At 41.0% G+C, this 23,750-nt stretch overlaps 1 protein-coding gene across 5 annotated transcripts in view; it reads right to left on the reverse strand.

Annotated features, from left to right (window-relative positions):
- WIPF1 (WAS/WASL interacting protein family member 1) overlaps positions 1-23,750 on the reverse strand; it is a 99,466-nt gene that overhangs the window by 8,676 nt on the left and 67,040 nt on the right. For 4 of the 5 annotated variants that reach the window (XM_048869970.2, XM_048869968.2, XM_048869969.2 and 1 more), the window contains 3 exons: positions 21,806-22,024; positions 19,362-19,475; positions 17,907-17,958 (listed from right to left, as the gene is read on the reverse strand). In XM_048869970.2, the coding sequence (XP_048725927.1) occupies positions 17,907-17,958; positions 19,362-19,475; positions 21,806-22,024 (385 nt within the window). Of the gene's footprint in view, positions 1-14,224; positions 17,959-19,361; positions 19,476-21,805; positions 22,025-23,750 lie in introns of those variants that run through there. The other variant, XM_075117968.1, reaches the window with a different exon arrangement.

Consider the following 23,750-nt stretch of genomic DNA (forward strand, 5'->3'; position numbering starts at 1 on the left):
TGTGTATGTGGATGGGTGGGTAATATCCCAAGTTTTAAAAAAGCAAAGTGAACTCCCCTCCCCTCCTCAAAATTCTATCATATAGCATCATAGTGAGACCCACCTGGTTCATCAGCAGATCTGAAACCTTTAGATCCACTATACAGACCTCTGCCACTTGAGCCAAAGGAATAACTGATCTGGAGGGGAGTGTGCTGTAATGGTCACAGATATTTCTGCCCATGACACCAAACTTGACTCCCTCTACTTCGTCCCCTCCAATCTGTCCTTGTCCAAATCCTGCTCTTTTCCCCCTCTCCTCCTGGCTCCTTGTCCCAGTCCCCTTCTCTTTGCCTACCGAGTCCCCCAGTCTCCACTACTCAGGCTTCTCATCCCAGATCCAGTCTCCTTACACAACCACTCCTAGTCTCCCTCTCCGGCCCCAAATCCTTTGCCTAGCTGTAAGTCAGGAGTTCCTCCCTCCTGGCTCCTTGTCTGATCTGTCTCTCCCCTTCATCCCACACTGGCTCTCCTACTCCACCTCCCAGGCACACTTCTTCTCTGCACCCTCCTACTCATCCCATTCTCACCAGAAGCCTTGTCCCAATCTTCTCCTTTTCCTCTCCTCACCCCAGGACTGGCTTTTGTCTCCTCTGCATCCAATCAGACAGCTTCCTCCACTCTGCCTGAGCCTGGGGGTAGGGACAAGAGTGTCATCAAGAGCAAAGGAGAGACAAGCTCTTTGTTGTCAGTTCCAGTGCCTGGTCCCACCCCAGCCTGGAGCAGCTATTACAGGGAAGCCCTTTTGAGTCCTGGTAGCTCAGAGCTGGAATGTGTTGAATCATTGTGTGATGAGGACGTAGCATTCATAAGAGAACATCAGAGTTATATTTACCTGCACCCTGTAAAAGTTTGGAGCAATGCTGGAGCGGTCAAAGGCCCTAGAGCTTTTCAAAGAAAGTTTCAAAAACATTTTAATATTGGCAAAACAATGTGTTTTCCCCTAGTCTCATTCTCAGAACTTGCTCAACAGTTTTGGCTGAAATTTAAAAAATAAAAATAAAATTGCAGCCTGAGGCGGACACCCAGCACGGAAAACTCCAGGCAAACAGCTAAAGTTTGAAGTTCTAAGTAGCTGAAAGCAGGGATCTCTAATCACAGGTGAAGGATGAAAATATTGTTTGTGGGGGGGGGTCCGTGCCCAGATCTATCCCAGCCTGGTGCAGAGGGGAGGCCTGGGGTATGGGCCCATCCAGCACTCACCCTGGGCAGTGGCGGCTCTGCTCCTGTCCCCTGGTGCTGGCCTAGGCCTGGCTCCCTGTTCTGGCCCATTGGCTTGCTAGGAGGCAGCTTGAGGAGCCCATCACAGCATCACATAGTGCACATCTGGGTTTCACCAGTGGAGCTGGATTTAGGTTGACTGGAGCCACCTCTAGCCTTAGCTACCTGCTGCCGAATCTGATAGTAGTGTCAGGCAATCTTAATAATAGGCAGTGCAGCTACCCCTGCCTTAAACACCACTGAACATCACAAAATAAGCTCCCAGTAGAATGTGACAATGATTGACCTTTGCAGGAAGACAGGGGTATCACTACTTTTGGAAGGAGATGAGCAGGCAGAGGTAATTATGGTACACACAAATGAATCAGGATGAAATACACCTTGAGTTCTACCAATATAGTAGCAGTGTAATTTCCAGCCAGCTGTTCATTTATTTTAGAACAACATGGAACACTTAGAGACTTATGGATACAACCATTGTTAGCAATTGTAGACACAATTGAAAGAAGAGAATAGCACCTTTTACGTAATCTCCTTTCTCTCTGTTACTTACTCATGAAAAATACTTACTCAAGTGCTTCTTTGTTATTGACAGAACCCCAATGTTCTGTGAAAACTTGTTGAAGTCAATGGGTTTATGCCAGCAGAGAGTTGGGGCTTGTAACTTTAAATCAAAAAGAAGCACTACTATCACGCTGCTTGTTGCTTACAAGAAAAATATAGTGAACAAGACCGGGACCTGTATGCTGTCACTGCTAACTTTACAACGCTGACTGTGGAAATTCCTGTCCAGAAATATTAATGCATGTCACTCTCCAACTGCATGATAGAATAAGCTGGAGTAATTGTAGACAAAATTCTCTTGGATCCATTTTGTAAAAGCAAATGGAATGTAGCAGGGATATGTTTTGATATGAAGTTTCTTTGGTTTCTTCTGTACAGCAACAGATTGATGATGCCACCTGAAATGTCATACCAGGCATTTGTATTAAACATTGAACAACTTCTGGCAAGTGCTTTAAAATGAACAGATTGAAAGACTTCTTGAAATTTCTCTTCATCTCACCAAAATACTACCAATTGCAGGGGGGAATGTGGCAATGGTACACACGTACCAAAAGTAAATGAAGATATTGCATAGGAACTTCTCTATGTGGATGACAATGCTCTTATTGCACATATGCCATATGACATCCAGTTTATCACCTATAGTTTTGCCAAGACAGCTATAAAACTATAGACTTACTACTCAGCTGAAAAAAAACAAAACATAACAGCTAAACTGGAACAACATAACTCATAAGCTTATAAGACCTAGCATCACACCAATGACCTCAAACACAACAAAGTAAATTTGCATCTTCAATTACCTTCTCTTACCTTTGTCAAACATCGTCCTCATTGATCAAGTTACCCATCTGCTTGTCTAGCATTTTACAATAGTACCAGTCATTGTGGTGTCTAAATTGGGTACCAGAACCAAATTGGTATTTTCTGTAGGGAAGATTGGAACATTAAATCTGGAACCATCACAGTATCACACAAAAGCTTGAAGTCCATGTTTACAGCCTATGATAACTTCCACCTTATTTTATATCTGAAACATGGACATATGTTGCTGGATGTAATCGGGTTGTTTGCCCTGGAGAGTCTGAGGCCAAGCCAAGGCTGATTGCAGAATGAGCCGCACCTGAGAGGAATGAAGCACTTTCCTATGAAGAGCAGAAGGAGCCCACAGTAAGGTGGTGGAGGGGCTTTAGTGAGACTACAGAGAGTGATAGAGGCTTCTCAAAGGAATACTCTGAGAGCAGAGAAATTGCTCCAGCAAGGAAGGGGCAAGAGAAGCCTGCTGAGGCAGGAAGGTCTGTCTGAACATGGGAAGTTTGGACTGTACTGGGCGTGGGGGTTGTTTACTTTTGAACTTTAAGGTAATAAATCAGACCCTAAAGAGGGCTGGTAAAACTCTGTGGAGTTTATTTGGGGATCCAAGAAGTGAAACTGAGGTGAGACGCTATGTGCAGGACTACTCTGAGGTCACCAGGGGGTTCTGTGAGGTGGCTGCTTATCAGCACTGGCGTATCAAAGAGAAGAAAAATGTCAAAGTTATAATCTTCAACCTTCCATGTCAAATGATAAGAGACAAATCTTTATGAAATTCTGCAAACCAGAATGGCAGCAATGCTTCTGCAAGGACAGCTTTACTGAAATGGAAACGTCCTCTTCTTGTAAGGCACTAGGCACCAAAAGACAATGTTATACAGGGTGAAATTCACCCCCCTTGCAGAGTATAATGTATAAGGATCCACAGAGAGGTCTCAGTGAAGTCAGTAGCAAAACTCCCAATGATTTCAGTAGGACCAGGATTTGGCCTAAAAGTTTATGAGGGAGACAGACAAAGCGATGCAAAGATATTGTGAAAAAAGCAGCGTGATCATTGGCACAGAGATGACAGCTTCTGGAAAGCTAGCACAGCAAACAAATCAGTCTGACAAGTCAAAGTACAAACCCTAGACTGCCCCTCAATACTGTGTGAACGTGTCAAACTGCAGGGTAAAAAAATGCCAAAAGAAATAGTGGCCCTATCAAGTAGAATTCTAAACTTCACTGTTCTAACATACTGCTTTATGAGTGGTTAATCTAGGGGATTTGTTATTTGAAATTAAAAAGTTTTTGTCTTCCAGTTTTATGTTATGATTTAGAAATAGCTGTATATTTGAGCAGCATTAGTTTATACAGTGTACAGTATATAGACATTGTAGTTATTATACATTGTATATGTTTGCTTTGAATTAGCTGAGGAACCACCACATGATGGAATGAAATGTGAGTTGTGGCTAGTTTCCATGTGAAGCCACTTTCATTCACTTGACTGTATAAAGACAGTTACTGGTATTGTGACTGTCATTTCCTTCCATCACGTCTGCACTCATTTAAGAGTTGTTATCCATAGTCATTGTGAGAAAATTAAATTCATTTTGATTCTATCAAAAGAAAGAAATGGAATGAGATTAGCAGTTGTAACTCCAGTTGTCAAACACTGCTTGCAAGCCCTCTCTGACTTTGCTAAGGAAACTTGCACTCAGATAAGTTGCATAAAATAAACTGTCTTTTTGATAAGAAATCTGCAAGACTTGACTAGCATGCCAGCTGGTGACAAACTGATTCATTTGGAAAACCAAAGCCACTTTTGACACCTACATATCATGAGTTTTTGAATGGTGTATGTTGAAACCTTTTCACTGTTGGTCAGACCTTAATCGAACGATCTCCCCTGCTTATCATGATTCTGTTTGTGAGCACAGTATATCCCTATGGAAACAACAGCAGCTTACAATGTTTCGGAAAGCACGTCTCTCATTTAATGAATTTGTACATGTGCAGTTAAACATTACATTGCAATTACTGTATCTTTTTTTGTGTTGTCTGTTTCGGGTAGAAAACCCCATCAGAGCAGTTCTTTTTGTTGTTCATTTCATCTCCCCCTCCTAATTCCAAATCTTTTGTTCCTCTGTTCCATACACATGCTACCATGTCCCTTGTTCTTCCTGCACTCCTGCGTACATGCTACTGGTACATCCTTCTCCTGTGCTCTTGCACATGCCTTCATGCTTCGTCTTCTCGACTGCTCTGCACATGCTTCACGGTTCCTCTTCCTTCCTCTCCCCCATTGCTTCTCATATTTAATGACTTTGCATTTTATTTTAACCCTTCAAGTTTTTAGAATCATTTGATGTTGTGGGGTAAGTACCCTCATCAGAGGAGTGCTGGTTTGTGGGGGAATTAAAGTAGGGGGTTGGCAGCCCGAGTAACCTAATTGCCCACACCACAGCCCTGACTCCCAGGAGAGCACAGCCTAGTGGCCAGTGTCAGTAAGACTGCCCTCCTCTGTGGGACTGCACGGCCCCATGGCCAGAGTAAAGTGGGCTGCCACTGGGGTGGGTAGCAGTCGGGCCCTCCCTACTCCATCAGGTCCCAACTCAGGGCCCTGTCTGGGGGAGTGGGTGGGGGAAAATCCACCATAGACTCAGCCGGGGTCCTTCCAAAACACACAGAGTATAGCTCTGATTCCATAACCAGATCATTGTCTAGTTCCTCTGGGCTACTTCCTACCCTTTCTTCTGAGACTGGTAGTTTTGAGGCTTCTGTTGTCTCTCCTCTGTTGGTGGTGGTGTGCAGCTGCGGGTTGGCTGGAGACTCGGCTGGCTCCTGTGTCTTGGTGCTCTGGTAGGCTTTTCGCAGGAGACTGCAAACACATGTACTCCCTTCAGCAGCCAGTCCAGAGTGAGCTGAGCTACTCTCTTTTATACCTAGGCCTCCTCACCCACAGAGTGTGGTTTATCCTTGCTGAACCAGTGTGGGTGGGTACACACTGTCACATTTGGGTTGCAAGAGACCTCAAATGGATCACGCGTGCCAGATCTTTGGATCACAGAACTGATTTAATTATTCTTAAAGGTCCTTAAGAGATGGGTATCTGTTTCTAGATCTGAATATTTTCAGTGATGGCAGCCCTCCCTTCTTCCTTTATTCTTTCTGAACAGTGTTTAAATTCTCAACTTCTGTTCTGCTTCTATCAGTTTAGCTATAATAATGGATGTGGGGTTTTTTATTTATATTTTAAAATGCTAATAGTAACCTGCCTTCCCTCTGAATCCGTTCTTGTAACAAAATTATGGAGCTGATTCTCCACTTTGTTACACCAGGTTTAGGTTGGTTGATGGAGTTACACTGACATAAAACTTGTGTGACTGAGTGGAGAATCAGGCCCTGTCTAGATTATACGTGAGTGATTTTACAAGTTGCTGTACCAGCAGGCAAAAGATAGAAAGGTACTGTTGTCACTAACTTTAAATTTTCATAGCTATAGTTCTGCTCAAAGAGGTTAAAAACAAAATATTTTGTGAGTTGGGAATATACCTTAAAATATAAAAATACATTTTGTTCTCACATGAGGTAAAATATTGATCAAAAGTAATTTATAAATGATATAATTTCATAATTTGACTATGACCTTATAGATGTTGTAGGCCCTTATGATTGCAATGCAAAGGTTTATGTGAACAAATCATAAGCGCCACCTAGTGCTCTTTTGGAAAACACCATCTTTGCTTTCTTAAGTAAAGAACATTCTGGGGAAAAAACACAATTTTTGCAGTAATCTGAGATTTAATGCCAAAATTCAGAAAGTCAAGGTGTTGTCAACTGACAACAAGCTAGTAGACACTTTTTTTCTTTGCAAATTGGAATCCAAATTGGTACGGAGCCAACATAATTACAGATCACATTGTAAACCAAGAGGAAACATTCTGAAATGTACCTAAGGAACAAAACCCACAATCCTATTAATGATGCTGGGCGTGCAGACCCCTGAGCCACATGAAGCCTTGTCCCACTGAAGTCCATGGGCATTTTGCCAAGGACTTCAGTGTAGCAAGTATCTCACCAATTTATTTCAATAGGGCTCAGTAAATTGCAGGATTGTAGGGCTTAGAAACTATCTTTTGTTTTTTAAAACTTAAGGGATTCTTAAAAGGTAACTTAATTCCACTGGAGGGAAAATATGAATCCACCTACAAAAAATAAAAAAGATGGAGAAAGAGAAAGGTCTCAAATATATATACTTAAAATAAAAATTGCAATGAGACATAAGCTATCAGTGAAACCAGACTGAGGGAATAGATTTTTTTTTAAATGGGCCAATTTCTGTGCTGAGTTATACCACTGTAAATCTAGAGTAACATTATGGATACAGCAGAATAATTTAATGCAAAAATTGGGCCACTATTTTTTTGAATGTCCTTTTTAGTGACTTACTGCTATAATATGCCATGCTGTTATGCCACTTGCACAATATACTGTGTAAACCTCTTTAATTGCTTGAAACACTGAAATTAGCTGTTTGGTGAATTGTCTCTCCGAGGGCATTTTCAGATGCACACTACTTGTTATCACTACTTGTGATTTCCATCAACTGGAAATTCATATGCAGCATGTACACAGTATGCTCCCAGGAAGGTGGCGGAGAGTATCCAGTCTAGGTAGATATGCTTTTCCTGCTTATTAAACATGAAGCTATACCAGGGGTGGGCAAACTACTGCCTGTGGGCCACATCTGGCCCACCAATTGTTTTACTCCAGCCCTTGAGCTCCTGCTGGAGGATGGGGTCTGGGGCTTGCCCTGCTCTGGCGCTCCAGCTGGGGAGCAGGGTTGGGGCTGCTCCACTTGGCTCCTGGAAGCAGTGGCATGCCCCCCCCCACCATCTCCTGCACATAGGGGCAGCCAGGGGGCTCTCCTCCGCATGCTGCCCCCACTCCAAGCACTGCCCCAGCAGCTCATATTGGCTGGGAATCGCACCCAATGGGAGCTTCAGGGGCGGCACCTGTGGACAGGGCAGCGTGCAGAGCCACCTGGCTGCGCCGCCACGTAGGAGCTGGAGTGGGGACATGCCGCTGCTTCCGGGAGCTGCTTGAGGTAGGCACCATCCGGAGCCTGTACTCCTGAGCCACCTCCCCGTGCTCCCACCCCCTCCTGCCCTCCAAACCCCTCAGTCCGAGCCCAGAGCACCTTCCTGCACCCTAAATACCTCATCCGCAGCCCCACTCCAGAGCCTGCACCCCCAGCCAGAGCCCTCACCCGGTCCCCTGCCCCAATCCCATGCCCTAGCACGGAGCCCCCTCCCACACCCTGAACTCCTCATTTCTGGCCGCCCCTGAGAGCCTACACTCCCAGCCAGAGCCCTCACCCCCCACCCCTGCACCCCAGCCCCAACTTTGTGAGCATTCATGGCCTGCCATACAATTTCTATACCCAGATGTGGCCCTCGGGCCAAAAAGTTTGCTCACCCCTGAGGTGCACATAGGTGTGCACATAGAATATCTGAGTTGGAAGGGACCTCAGGAGGTCATCTAGTCCAACCCCCTGCTCTAAGCAGGACCAATCCCCAATTTTTGCCCCAGATCCCTAAATGGCCCCCTCAAGACTTGAACTCGCAACCCTGGGTTTAGCACGCCAATGCTCAAACCACTGAACTATATACGCAGGCCTCTCATATCGTGTTATATGTACTTGTGTGTCCATACCTGTTCCATCAACTACAGACATTTTAAATAATTTTGAATGTTTTTAATCAATAAAATTATTTTTATAGCCCCCTTTCCCCAAGTTTGTGGGACACTTTGCAGGACAAATAAAAAGAGATGGTCCCTACCCTGAAGAATTTACAGTCTTGTTCAAGATGCACAGGCAGGATGAGGGTCCCAGCAATAAAATGATGTGGTTATTTGGGCACCTGGGCATTATTTTATTTTTAAATATGTAATAATTCACTTGTGGGAGGTAGTAGAGCAAAAATGAGTTTGAAGGAGGAATTTGAATGAAGAAAGGGAGGGGTCAGGCAGGCAGACTCAGGGAAGGTGTTCAATGAAATCAGCCAGAAAGAAGAACAGGGCCACTAGAAAATCTAGGTCATTACAAAACCTAAACCTAATTTCCCCAATACTAATTTCCCCCTCACACCTTCTTGTCAACTGTCTGAAATGGGCCACTCTCATTACCACTTCAAAAGTTATTTTTCCTCCCTTGGTATCCTGCTGTTAAGTAAATTGTCTCATTAGACTGACCTCACACTTGGTAAGACAACTCACATCTTTTCATGTATTTATACCTGCTCCTGTATTTTCCACTCCATACATCCAATGAAGTGGGTTCTAGCCCATGAAAGCTTATGCCCAAATAAATTTGTTTGTCTCTAAGGTGCCACCAGGACTCCTCGGTTTTTTTAGAATCTTATAGATGCACTTGTGTATTCTCAAATAAAACATCTTCCTTGTCTCACTGCTTTCATAGTAATGCAAGTAACTTGCAAGATAGCAGAAGTGAAAGCTTCTATTTTCAGTAAGGCTACAGAAAGATTTCACAAGACTCCAGCAATAAATTGCTGGTTTATAGATTGTATAACAAAACAACACTTTCCACAACCTTTTGACAACTGGCCCAGTGGAAATAAGACTGCACACTAGACACTAATGTGTGCACTGCTTTCACAGCTGCTGTATCTTACATGCAGAGCCACTTCCTTTTACGGAGCTCTTGTCATAGTCTGAACACTTCAGCTACCTCTTCCTCATCCACACATACCCTTCCCTTCTTAGGAAATGGCTTACACATCGATTTTTAATTGCATGTGATGCCTTTGGCCCTCTGCTATCCAAAGAGAAAAACTGCAACACATTAGAAAGTACAAGGAATGCATCATGTTTGACAGATTAATGGTAACTGTTTTTGTGTTTATCAAAAGTTGCACTCTGCAATAAATGGCAAAATATTGGTGCAAACGGGGGTGGGGGGGGGAACTTATCATTTGCACAGTGCTATGTATGTATAAAGGCTCACATTTTCAAATCAGAATGATGCATACAAAACCTTAGATTTCCATAAGAAAATCAGCTTGATAGCTAATTACCTGATGTGTGTATGTATGAGCTGGTATGCTTTGCACACAAATTTGATTTCCGTGCACACACACTTGATTTGACTAATTTCATGCATGAAAACATAGACTGACAGAGTTGCGCTTGTATTATTAGAGGCTGTTTTTGAAAACGGAGTCCCAACAGCTTAAAACATTTGTTCGTAAAAACTACTGCCATCAAATACCAGACGTTCCTATTTTTGAGCACAGGTTAGCCCTGAAAAGCGATGCTCCCTACTTAAAATATAATTCAGTTGCGTGCATGTTGGACCCCTTTCCCAAACCCTGTGTCTGTTTGTTTGTCTTGCTTTAGATTACAGGCTACTTGGGCAGGGATGATGTATTCTTTTCACAGAGCACATTATGAGTGCTAACAGAACTAACTAATACAGGAGAAAGTAACAAGAAATAGTTTAAGATTCAAAATGAGGAAGGCACTCACAGGAACTAGTATCAGCACTTCTGAAATAAAAATGTTACTTGTTTCAGCTGAGGAAGAAAAAAAAAAGAATGATGTAAAGATAGAGAGGGGCATTTAAAGGAAATTAAGTGGTTATAAAAATAAAAGGCAATGATGAAACCAAAACAATATAAGAGCCCAGCAGGCTGAGTTCTGTAGAACTCACTCATGTTATCTTATACTCTGTATACATTATTTAGACAATACTGTGATTACAGGCAATATTTACTATTCTTTATTGTTAAGTTGGCTTCTGCAGAAGAACTTAAAATTAAAAAAAAAATCATTCTCCCACCCTTTGTCTTCTCTCTTTAAATTATCCTCCTTGGGAAAAAGACTATGTTTTAGTTCATCATATTGCACAATGGACCCCATCTCTCAGCTGGGGCCTCTAGGTGCTACTGGAATGCAACTAATATGGTAACCATTATTACAACCTTTCACTGGTTCTCACATTAAGGCTTCCCCTTCTTGTCCTTTTTATGCTCACAGCCAGCCAGGTTACAGCCACACCTCATTCCTGAAGGCTTGCTTCTCAAAATTTGTGAGGAAGCTTCTTCTAGGCTCCAAATCCACTGAATAAACTGCATTAGAAGTTGAAGATTTGACTTCCTTGCTGTCAGAGACATGGTGCAAATGTCATGACTATCCATGTGGTCTGGCAGAGGGTAAATGATAATGTACTGGGAGAAGAGCATTAGTAGGAGTGACTGTGTTACTGTGTGCACTGCTGTTACTGTTACTGTGTTTAGTTTTAGCCCCATCTCACTGACTAAGAAGTTTAGGAGCTGGCAGGCAGATGCTTGGTTGCAGCTGAATAAAGAAAATGGTTGCTGACCTAGTTTTCTGGCCTCTCTTATTTAAAATTCTTACCCAACGACTTTACAGTTGAAAAGTACGAGAGTCAATCAGACTGTGTGCACCATGGATGTAAGCTGTAATATTAACATGAACTCATCTGATCTTAATTAGCTTTTTTCAGTGACAGTGTAGTTTAAGGAACACAAGGCTCCTCTACTTCTCGCCAATCTCCCTTTATAATATTTTATTTAAATTATTCACTTGATTTCCATTTTGAAATCATAATCCCTTCAAGTATTCCAAGTTTCCAAGGAGGGGTTTAACAGCATGTCCTTTGGTCTGGAACTATTTCTTCTATAAATAGTTTGCACCTTGTTTGCACCTTTTTACCAAGGAACTGAGACAAAAGATTTTGATCTAGCACACAAATATTGTTGAAGGTATACAAGTCAAGGAGAGCATTAGCAGCAGCTTCCTATGGGAATGCAATGAAATTTACCGTCTGTATTTTAAACATTTACAAAGTTATCTTTTGTGGCTTCCTTTCCAAGATTATTCTATGCCTGATTTTCTATAGAAGCTGAACTTACACAACTCTTAACTAATTGCAAATAAAAAACCCAGAGAACTGCCCATCATCAAAATGGGTATTTTTAAAGACTATATTCTGCATGTACCCTGAATTTAACAGTTTGGCCATCTCAGAATGCACCATTATACTGATTACATCAATTTCACCATCTGTGGAAAAAATAATAGGTGAGCCCATTGCATTTTTATGATGGTAAATTGAGATGCAGTACTATATGGACTTCTTTCACAAAAGGATCTGATCATCAAAAGAACATTTGTCACAGACATCATCATTGTCAATCATATTTCCTCTCCTTCTCCCTTCTTATAGTGCAAGCTCTTGGGGTCAGGGCTCTCTCGCACTAGGTGTTCGCTACGTAGCACAATGAACCTCCATGTTCAGTTGGGAGCTCTAGGAACTACTGGAATACAAATAATAAACTGTGATAAGGAGACACCATTAACTTGAAATCCAGTCACTTTAAGAACACGGTTAAAATTAGTTTCAGGCATTCAGACACCTGCCAATTTTTGTGGTTCTACTTATTGGCTGCTTTAGGGTTATTGCTGTGAGCTATCCTAACTAGGGTTAAATAATCCTTCTACTTCTGAGGAGAGGTTGAAGGGAGAACGAGACTTGAAGCCCAGCTTGTATTTTCAGACATTGACTAGGGGGTTCTAACCCTATATACTGGCTCCAATTGGACTAAAGTATAGGAAAAGTCTAAAGACCAGGAGTGAGAGCAGAATTGCAAGGAGTGAAAGGACACTTCTTTGGGGAAATGTGGAAGTGCCTGATAGTTTGCATTCCAAAAGGCAAAATATTTGCTTCTCCCTGTTTAGTGGAGACATTTGATGCATAACACTTTCCTCGCGTATACAATTTTGTTTGGCATTACACCTCACTTTAAAATTTGTGTGTGTCTTTCTTAGAACTAAATCCTGAAGTCTTTATTCAGCTATGACTGTAGGATCTGGCCCTAAAATAATACCTACCTATAAGTATAGTATCATAAGATACAATGTAAATTTGTAACATTCATTAACCAAAATTAACAGGCTAATTTAAGTATTAAATTAGTGTATATAAAAATCATTGTAACCAAGCTTGACATCCTTTTAGTCCCACTCTGTGCTGCAAGGAAGTGGCATATACCAATTTGGGAAGAAGTTTTGCAAGTCTTGAGCGAGTGTCCAGGTTAATTATTACACTTCCGCTTCCCTTTAAGATCAGTAGTCAGCTTCCTCTCTCCTGAAGGACCTGATAGTGTTTGTTCCTAAATTAAAGTAAGTCTCCACAATCAATTCATTATCTTAAATAAAAGCAAAAAATTTATTTAACATAGGGCAGAAAATAGAGAAAAAATCACAAACAAAATAAATGTTATTTTTGTTCTGCTCAATGACTAACATTTTATGAAAAGCCCAGTGAGCTTAGCTCCAAGCTCAGCTCTGGATAATTTTGGTTAAGCTTCCCAAAGACTTCACATTTACCAGAATCTTCTCTCAGCACAGCAGGCTGTCAGCTGCACTTGACACATTTCTTTCAGAGAAATGCTTCATTTGTTCTTCAGGAACCATTTTGAGCTCTATTCCTTCCTCTGTTACAGTCTTGTGTGGCTTCGCAAGTCCAGATGTCAAGTGTTGCCTTTAGCACATTTTATATTACTTTACATTACAGGCCTGTCATCAGTGCACCAAGTTAAACAGTATTTCAAACATACTCGATTAGATTCATTATTCTTTTTCTCTGAACACATAGTCTTCATTTCCTCCTCTTTGACTTGCACAGCCATTGCACACACTTGGGAACTAAAAACTTATATAAGCCCGAGCTGCTCCCATTGAACACCTGCAAAACCTCCCCTTTGTCGGCAATTGCTGCAGGTCTAAACACTAATTAAACAGCCTAGAAGATTTCACTTTAGATGCTTTGGAGCCTAAAGGGCTTTCTCACCTCCTCTCTTTTCACTTGAAGAGACATTTTCCTTAGCAGTTTTTCTTTTAATGACTATTTCATGCAAGGTATTCTCATTATTTCCTGGTTGAGTACAGTTTGGAAAACTATACACCCAATGTAATGCCAGAGTAGATTTTGTTCCTACTGGACAGTAAGACATCAACATTCGCCATACTACAATGTGACATTGAAAAAGCACATGTAAGTCTTGTTTTGAACTGTTATAGCAATATTTAGTCCATTTTTTATGTAATCCCATGCACACAAATTCTTCCTTCCTCTTTCTAAGATTCTGTTGCCATAAAGACTATGTCAAGGTTTCTCATTACATAATATTTTGTTTGAATTAAAATTATAAGTTTCCTCATAAGACTCAGAATTCTTGACTCTAAAAGGAGAAAAGTATAGTTTCTAATTGCATTTTTTTGCATAGCAAAATTATAGTACTAAGACACCCAAACCCAAGTGGAAATTAGTTCCCCACACCTTCCTCATAAATAGGATGCAAACTTCACCACAGACATGTAAAACAGTTATTCCTGTGAACAGAAGCTAGTCTAATTTTAGTCCAATTCTTATCTCTAAACAGAGTGGCTAGAATAAAGTCATAAAGCATCAAGAAAGTTACTCCAACAGATATATAGCATGTGGTCTTCATCAAAAAATACTGACTAGAAAATATAAATAAAAATGGCCATCTCACACAGAAAGCTCTGATTTTATTTATCTGGTTGATTTGCATAGAAATGAGTTTCAGTGGTCATCTTTGTCACAATTTGAGTCTCAGGTGATGACATACAGATAGTTTAAGGAGTGCATGTTTAAAATGCCATGCCACCAAAATAAACATACTAAATCCTAAACACTGTCAGTCAGTGGTCCTCTAATACTCTTGCACAGCCCCACTGAAGTTAATTGGATTGTACAAGTATAACAGAAGAGATACATTGGTCCAATGACTGTAAACCTGTGGGGTAAATGCGCTTAATTTCCAAATGCATTAACACCAGAAATTGATTTGGAATTAAGCAAACTTCCATTCATACCCCAATTAAAGGCCTGATCCAGCAGTCTTTTCAAACATTTCACTCCCTTTGAAATTAGTGGATCAAGCATGTTACAAATGCAAACACTTAGCTCAAACATTGTATTATCACTCAATAAGCACTGTTTTGTATTTTACATTAGACATCAAAGCAAAACATCTAAAATGTTTATAAAAAGGCAGTAATTGCTATTTTGACATCAAAAGTTTGTTAAAATATAGTAAGGCACCCTTGGATTAACCAGTTTTGTTTCATGCGTATCTTTTTTAAACATTATGCATAGTGTAATAAATACTGTAATACTGATCTTATTGCAAATATCTACTTGTATACAAAATGATATACTCAATGTTAAAATGATGCACTGTTTTTTGAATATATTTGGTGAATTTTACAATCAAAAGATATACAGTTATTACTATCTGAGGGAAAAATGAATACTTTCATTTCTCAAAGGTGTTTTATGGATGCTTAGCGTATACATATTGAAAAAATTTCTACTCGAAAGTGCTAAGAATCAGACAGTTCCAAACAGATTAGATTTCTTTGCTTCCCTCACTGAAGCCCACATCACAGTTTAAAATTAGATTTACGCTAATTTGTTATGGCTTTGGTTATTATTATAGAGAAATTCTGCTCAGGAAGCGAATTGTGGAGTATTTTGGATGGTGCAGTCAGCTACAGGAATGAAATACAGCATTTTCATTGACACAGCCAAAGTAAAACTGTTTTACTATATGCAGATAAGTTACAAAAATGTATAACATCTGGAGTTGCTCTCAGTTGTTACACTCCATAACTATTCATATTTTATTAAGACTTTGGCAGGGTGATGCATTAAAATATTGTATTCTCAAGTCCATGATGTCATTCCTCAGAAAGCCATAAGTGCTTTAGTTTAAACAGCATGAATACAATCATTTATCCTATAAATATCACTAGGTGTTTTAAATCTTCTTTGGACTTTAGACTCACACAATAGTGAGCCACATACAGACTTTCAATATCCATAGCCCGTATGTTTTTTGTTTTTTTTTAAGTGCCATTCTTACAAGTGATGTTAGTATATTTACTGATCACATGGGCTTGATCCAAAGATACATTTCACAGGGGGAGCTTCTTCTGAAATCTGTGCAAGAAGCTCACATGGCTCTGATCCTGCAGCTCTGCATGTGCGCACGCGCGCTGCTGGGTGGATTTCAGTGTAGGATCAGGTCCGTGGAACACATCTCAGAATTAGGCCCAGAGATATCAAAATGTAAAAATATGTATTTTATCAAATACCATCATAGGTAAAAAAATCCAAACGGGACTTTGTAAACAAACATACTGGAAAGGCAAAGCTGTATTTATCATGTTCAAATCCTACCCTGTTGTCAACAGGATTGCACAGATTGTAAGGCAGGGTGGGCTCTGCCACTGCACAGTCACATAATGGAGAAGGTCCTACTGGACACGTTTCCCTAGGGTTCAATGTTCATTTTGAAGAGTCTCTTCTGCCAACCCACTCCCCTGCAGATATTCAAGTGCTGGGCTCAAAAGTATCATACCGTAACAAAACCTGCAGAGCTGAATCAGGAATCATGTTTTCCACTGCTGGGCGGGGAGAGGCATTTAGCCCAATATATTTCTAACCTGCATGGCTTCTTCCTCTGATTTAATGAGCAACACAGTATGAAACATGTCCATCAGTGAGGACTTCCTGGGGACTCCAATGAGCACATTGAGAGAGTCAGAGATTGGTGGGGAGGTGACAGATAGTTATTCTTCAAAGCTAACTTTCAGAAGTCCAGCTGACAGAGATACATTCATCAGCCACGCTCAAATCCAGAATCAAAGTCCTCCTATGATTTCCAAACGTCTTTTTCCACTTGTTTATATCAGTTTATAAAATGAACTAAACAAACACTCTTTGCTTACGTACAATATTTAAAAGCAGTTCTGCAATTTCACCAATCACCACAATGCCTAAAAAAGGCTTGCTTTCTCCCAATAAGGGAATTTCCTTCAGATCCTCCTGATACCCTCTCAAACAAAAGTTTGGACCCAGGTAGGCCATAGAGCAAGCTCAGAAGGTCAGTACACTCCACCCCTGTTGAACCAGCATGGACAGAAAGTTCCAGAGTTTATGGCTTTCCTAGAAAATGCCCTTCCACTAGATCTCTCCTATTTAAAAGTGAGGGCCATTCACTCAAGCACTCAGTTGATCTCAATTGCCATGCAACACAAGGGAGAAGCACTTTCTCGAGCAGCCAAACCACACAGAGCTTCATTAGTCAAAAACATCTTGAATTATACCCAGAACCAAATGGGAAGCCAATGCAATCTGTGGCACATAGGTGTTAGCAGGCTTCACAGAAGGAGCATATAATTAAGGGGGCTGCTGCATTTTGTACTAGTCGTAGTTTGAGTAGTCTTCAGGTGTAGTCCGACAAAGAGCATTACAGTAATCCAATTTTGAGGGCATGGATAACTGCAGCATGATCCATGTCCAAATGGAAAGGACAAGTAGAGATTAACAACATAAAACTATTACAAAACAAGGCATCAGGGCCATACAGGACACTATTACACTGCTGAATTCTCAATTTTCTCTCTTCTTTTGAGGATTCTCCTTCATGTCATGGCAACCTTTCCCCTGGAGAATGAAGGCAGGAGATAGCCTCTGCTGGAGCCCAGTGCTCGTGGGGTGTCAGAAGATTATGCCATTTAGTTGTCACCCTCAGGGAAGGCTATCTGTAGCATAAACACACGCTTCTGACAGGCTAAACTATGGTCAAAAGAATTTGCGTTGAACTATTAACTTGCAGACTCACATAAAAGTTGGGCAGTAGCATGCAGAAGCGGGATAGGGCGTGGAAGCATGCAAAAAAAGATCCAAGGGAATCTCATCTGTGTGCTGTCCCCATGTGATTAGTTTCCAGACAGACAGCAGTAAATTATTGGAATTTGTAGTTGAAATGTTACAACTACTTCACCCAAAACTAGTCAATGGGCTTATGCCTGCTCTTGTTGAATTCAATGGCAAAACTCCCACCAAGATCACTGGGAACAGGATGGGACACAGTAAGAATATATATATTGTTATATATGGTCCCCAAAATGCCTTTCATGGCAGCCTGCTATATAAGCAAGTAAAATCTACAGTTTTAAGCAACTATGGTTCATAAACTGTACCTTACTTCTCTAACAGATACTCAAATTACCCCTAATCACAAGCCAAAAGTGGAAATAAAGCAGAAGAGGCAACTTTCCAATGACATGGGCATGAGAAGTAATTCAAGAAACATTTAAAAACAGCAGTCACCCTCAGAAGGGCTGGAAACCCACTTCACCTCGGTATAGGCGGGAGCGGTGGGACACCTCTTTCTCTTCGGCCAGAGCCATCTAGAAACAGAAGAAAGAGATGGCTGTGTTCATCATGATATATTCCTTTTACACAGAAACGCATGCCCAAGCTCCTCATGAAACGATATGTGAAGAACTACACATTTTAAGTACCTGTATTATCCATTTTATGAGCAGTTGTGTGTAGTTTATTGGATGATTTATTTACCAAGATAAAAAATATAAATGATGTACAGCATAATTCCTATTAAGTATATATTTAATGCCACAAATGCCTGGAAAGCATGTGGTTTTTCTGCCTTTAGGCTCTTTCCTCCTCTTGAGACACATCTATAACTCTTGTTAGCATTAATAAGAGTTATCACTTCTACAAGGGCATTAAGTCCTACTGTGACTTTAAAACAAATGCAAATTGTAATAAAAAAACTGGTTTCAGAGTAGCAGCCGTGTTAGTCTGTATTCGCAAAAAGAAAAGGAGTACTTGTGGCACCTTAGAGACTAACCAATTTATTTGAGCATAAGCTTTCGTGAGCTACAGCTCACTTCATCGGATGCATTCATGATGAAGTGAGCTGTCGCTCACGAAGGCTTATGCTCAAATAAATTGGTTAGTCTCTAAGGTGCCACAAGTACTCCTTTTCTTTTTAATAAAAACACTGAAGTTCTACAGTTTAAGTGTGATAAAATCTCAAAGCACCATTTCTCTGTAAGAAAATTTTCATCCAAAAACTAAGCAAATTAAATTTGAGAAGGGTATACAGTCCCAGGCCCTCCCCCCATTTAAAAAAAAAGTAACAAGTTTCATAGGACTTGATCCTGAAAACAATCTTTCAGTGTTTCCTGCATGGACAGGGTGCAAGATCAGGCCCTTAGACTTATAAATCTTAAATTATTAAGAGGACATTGGTTTCTCCCATTTTTTTCCCCAGACATTTTACATATTTTCGTGTCTAGAGAGTCTATTCTCAACAACAGAAGAGGGACTTGCACAGGTAACACCTACACTATTTGTATACATGAGAACTCAACCATTAAATTTCTTCAAGTCAACAACAACAAAAATATTGGTAGATCTATTAGGCCCTATTCTGCCCTTCAACACCTTTACAATCCGAATGGGAGTTGTTTTTGCATGTCTGAAGGCAGAATTATGAGTTTTTAGGTTGGATGGTGTGCATAGCCAATAGCTAACAGAAAAGGGATAATGGTAATTAGCAGAGAAATTAGTAAACTCAGTCTACTAAGGGAAAGCAGATACATACAGATGCAAATTGTTCCCAGTTATAAATATACCTATCCTCCACTAATCTGTATAGGTTCTTTCACCAGATCCATCACTAGGCCATCTGAAGGCCTGACTATTATCTTTCAAAATTAACAATATTTGGCAATAAATAAATAAATAAATTAAAAAAAAAAAACCCAACAAAGAAACAACTTACCTCTGCTTTCATTCCTTGCTAGTTTACTGGGGTAACTTTTGTTCATTGGTACATATGGCTCTGGAGGTGGCAGGTCAGATATCGGATGGAAGGAAAATCTGCTTTCCCACTCATCTGGGGAAAAATAAACCATTACAGGAAAATTTAAAAAGTAACAATCCTTAATAGAAGAGTTGCGTAGTACTGATCTTATTACACATTCTGTATTGCAATACCTCCTAGAAGCGCAAGTCATAAACCAGAACCCCACTATGCTAGATGCTATACAAACACAGAACAAAAAGATGGCCCAAATTAGCCCGAATTCAGTTCATCATTCATTGATCGTTTATGTCATTGCACCTGCCTTGTCTTATTGTTTTACAATGCTCCATTAAAAACAAACTAAGAAAAATAATCCAAACAGGAGTCCATTGACGTCCACAGGAATCCTAATACTGTGACTCAGAATGTTGTATGAAGACTCAGTATGTTCCACCCACCTTACGTTCTGTGCAGAAGAACATAGCCCTCAGGGCTGAGATTAGATGCCCCGACCAAGGGGACGGTGGCTTCAAGCCTTGGCATAGATAGGCCTCCAAAGGCTGCCTAAGCTAAATTATGGTATTTACCCCTGGGCTGCCCTACAGGTCATAGCGCTGCCTTGAATCTCTGCAGTGCTGTGTGCTGGGGCCCCTTCTGCCCTTTGCCCCACCCGGGCATGACCCCCATGCTATGGCTTGTAAGGGGTAGTCCTTGAAGGGCAGCCTTATGACTGTCTTTTCACAGTGCCTGTGCTGGGGGGATCCTCCCATAGTCAGCTATGAAGCTTTTAGAGAGAGTCTCTTTACATCACTCTGGCCCTTGTACGCAGTGTAAAGGGCCTGAAGCTGGTGGGAGGATCTCAGTCTAGGTGGTTTCCTGATTCTAGGTCACCTGCTGGTGACATCAATATTGCACCCACTTAGGCATAAAATAAATTTGGCCCTACATATTCTATATTAAATTAATTTTACCTCCTACGATAGAAATGCGTAGTAGGATTCAGGGTGCTGAATTTGCATTACAGGTATTTAGACCTCATTGATGTACAAAGCATCCAAACAACTAGAACCACTACAGCATCCAATAAAATTCAATGTTCAAAGAAAAAAGAAAAATTATCAGACCTGTGAGAAAATGCATAATCAAGGAGAAATGTGCATCTTTTGTAAAAAGTGTGAAGATAAAGCTAAAGGTATCAGTATTTCTTCAACCACTAGAGACCCACGTTTCCCTGTACAACAAAAGAGGGGTCAGATTCCAGTGACATATTAATAGCAAATCAAAATCCTGGAAAAAATAGCCCATGCTCATATTACACTGTCCTGTATCTGAATGCAGATGTTCAAGGGGTAGAATAAGGGCACACAGTCAACTTCGTTTTTTGTCATTTCCAGCACTTTGCAACCGTAACACTCTTGTAATGTAGGTTTTTGTATAATGTCATCCAGCTACGACCTGAGTGAACTTCACCAACAACTGACCACAGGATTGATTATTTTGGGGCCCAGATTTGCATTCCTGAGGCAAGCAAGACGCACCCTGATTTCAATTAGAGTTCTGCTTGTACAGGAACTATGTAGGTTCTGTCCCGTAAAGGCGATTTGCACAGAAAAAAAATGTTTGCATTCAGTTTTGTCTCTTATGATGCATCAAGAAAGCTCAGAAGGATTACTTTATAGTTTTATTTTCTGCTTGCTTTTTATCTTAGAAATATCAGGAATGTCAAGTCTGGTCTTTCCTGATTTTGTTGGGAGACTCAAATGTATATTGTCAGCTCATGCCTTAATTGAAAGGAAAGGACTGATTCATCTTTAATGCACATATATATCCTTTATCCCCACTGTTTAGTGGCCAAAATGGAAAAACTCAAAGTTTTAAGCAGTTTGACTTTGGGTAGAGAGTTTCCTTCTCTACCACTTTTACTTTGTCCCCTGTGATGTCATAATCCCACTACTTCAATCATCCCAAGGGTTTCAGGGCAGAGACGACCTGAATTTTTAACACTGAAAAAAAAAATCCTTCAGGCCTTCTTTATACAGCATAAAGCAGCAAAGAATGGCACACACACATTTCCTCTTTTTAGGTTACCTTTGAATGGTTATTTCTGAGGTCCAGTGCTTGCTAAAGTCCCACTGGCATGCTAGTATGTTCATGTCAGTCCTGTTAACTTTGCACTTCTGTTTTCTGCATTAAAATATTTAGATAACTCCATATGGCAGGCCTTTTTAGACCCAAGTTACACCTGGGACAGTCAGGAATAACTCCGGTGCAAAACTAGGGAGAGCTCAGAATCAGAACCAAAGCATCTGTGAAGTATCTCATTTAACGTTTGTGGGGCCAAACACCGATAGCTTTACTTAAGCAAAGCTTCTGAGTGAGGAGAGAGTAATATGCTGAGTATGTCTGAAAACACAGCTCACCTTCAAATGACGAGTCCTGGAAGCCATTTCTGATTGCTGATGATGGTGCAGGAGGTGGTGGTGGAGGAGCTCCGGAACCAGGTCTGTCAGGAGGAAGTGGAGGCCTTGGTCCACCTCTCTGGTTTTCTAATCCTGCCCTGGAAGGCAGCTGTGGAGTAGCAGGCAATGCCCGTGAAATGCTGCCATTTCTGTTTACAGGAGGAGGAGGTGGAAGGGGTCCTGAATCAAGACGGAAACAAATCAGTAATCTATTGTACCATAAAACCTACCGCTATTCTATCAGCTCTAAGCATTATTGTCTTGCATCGCTCTGAAGGGTGTCAGATAGGACACAAGCTTTGATGGGATCCAAAAGAAATGGGGAGAGTTGTCTGCCTCCTTCAGCCAGAGGGAGGGATAATAGTAATGCAGGGTTTGACACCTCTTTCCTGATCCACCCTCCCCTTGGTGTGGCTGATCTGCACAGAGTGCAGGTTCAAGGGGCATGTTTATACAGAAAAGAGGGTTAAATGTCACCTTTCCACTCCCTTTGCCTCATATATTCTCTGTGCAGGGCTGGTCTCTTCCTTCCATGTTAATGCAGCCCTAAAGATACTCTAACTTATGCTGGCTGCGAATGGTCACAAACAGCTGAAACCACAATGGAGCATCAGGGCAGCACAGAGGGTCCTGGCCATATCCCATTTCCTTCAGCCACACCTTCTTTTAAGGTAAAGGGATGGGAAGTGGTGTAAGAGCTCACTGAACCAAAAGAACATAAGAGCGGCCATACCTGGCCAGACCAATAGTCCACCTAGCCCAGGATCCTGCCTCCAACTGTGGCCAGTACCACAGCTTCAGGGAGAGTGTACTGAACAGGGCAATTTTGGAGTGACCAACCCCTGGCTTCCACTCTTGGCTTCTGAAAATCAGAGCTTTAGGGTCACCCTGATCATCTTGGCTAATAGCCATTGATGGACTTATCCTCCATGAACTTATCTAGTTTTTTCAAATCCAGTTATACATTTGGCCATCACAACATCCCATGGCAATGAGTTTCACAGGTTAATCAAGCATTATGTGAAAAAGTACTTCCTTAAACCAACGGACTATTAATTTCAGTCGGGTGATGCCTGATATTTATATTGTGGGAAAGGGTAAAACACACTTCTCTATTCACTTTTTCCACACCACTCATGATTTTATAAGCCTCTATCGTATCTCCCCTTAGTCATCCCTTTTCTAAGCTGAACAGCCCAAATCTTTTTAGTCTCTCCTCATATGGAAGCCATTCCATACCCTTGATCATCTTTGTTGCCTTTCCCTGAACCTTTTCTAGTTTTACTGTATCCTTTTTGAGATAGGGCAACCAGAACAGGACACTGTATTGAAGGTGTGGGCGCACCATGGCTTTATATAGTAGTATTATAATATTTTTCTGTCATATTTTCTATCTCCTTCCCAATAGCGCCTAACACTCTGTTAGCCTTTTTGACAATCTATGGGGACGCCAAAATCTCTTTCTTGGATGGAAACAGCTAATTTAGAATCTACCATTATATACGTATAGTTGAGATTACTTTTTTCCAATGTGCATTACTTTTCACTTATCAATATTGGGTTTCATCTGCCCCTTTGTTGCTCAGTCATCCAGTTTTGTGAAATCCCTTTGTAGCTCTTCACAGACAGCTTTGGACTGAACTATCCTGAATAATTTTGTATTGTCAGCAAACGTTGGCACTTTACTCTTCACTCCCTTTCCTATACCATGCTGGGTGTTAGGACCAGATTCTGCCAGTGGTATCGTGTAAAGGAGAATTCAGCTCAGTAATGGCAATGTTAAGCAGTGTGGGATCAGTTCTCTCTCTGACACAAGTATTTGCTGCATGCCAGGCTCTGCTGTGGTTGCAGTACATCAATCTGTCTGTAAATTAGAAACAGACCTCACACACAGATTTTAACATTT

This window comes from Caretta caretta, chromosome 11 (assembly GCF_965140235.1).
Source record: "Caretta caretta isolate rCarCar2 chromosome 11, rCarCar1.hap1, whole genome shotgun sequence".
In the NCBI taxonomy this organism is placed as follows: Eukaryota; Metazoa; Chordata; order Testudines; family Cheloniidae; genus Caretta; species Caretta caretta.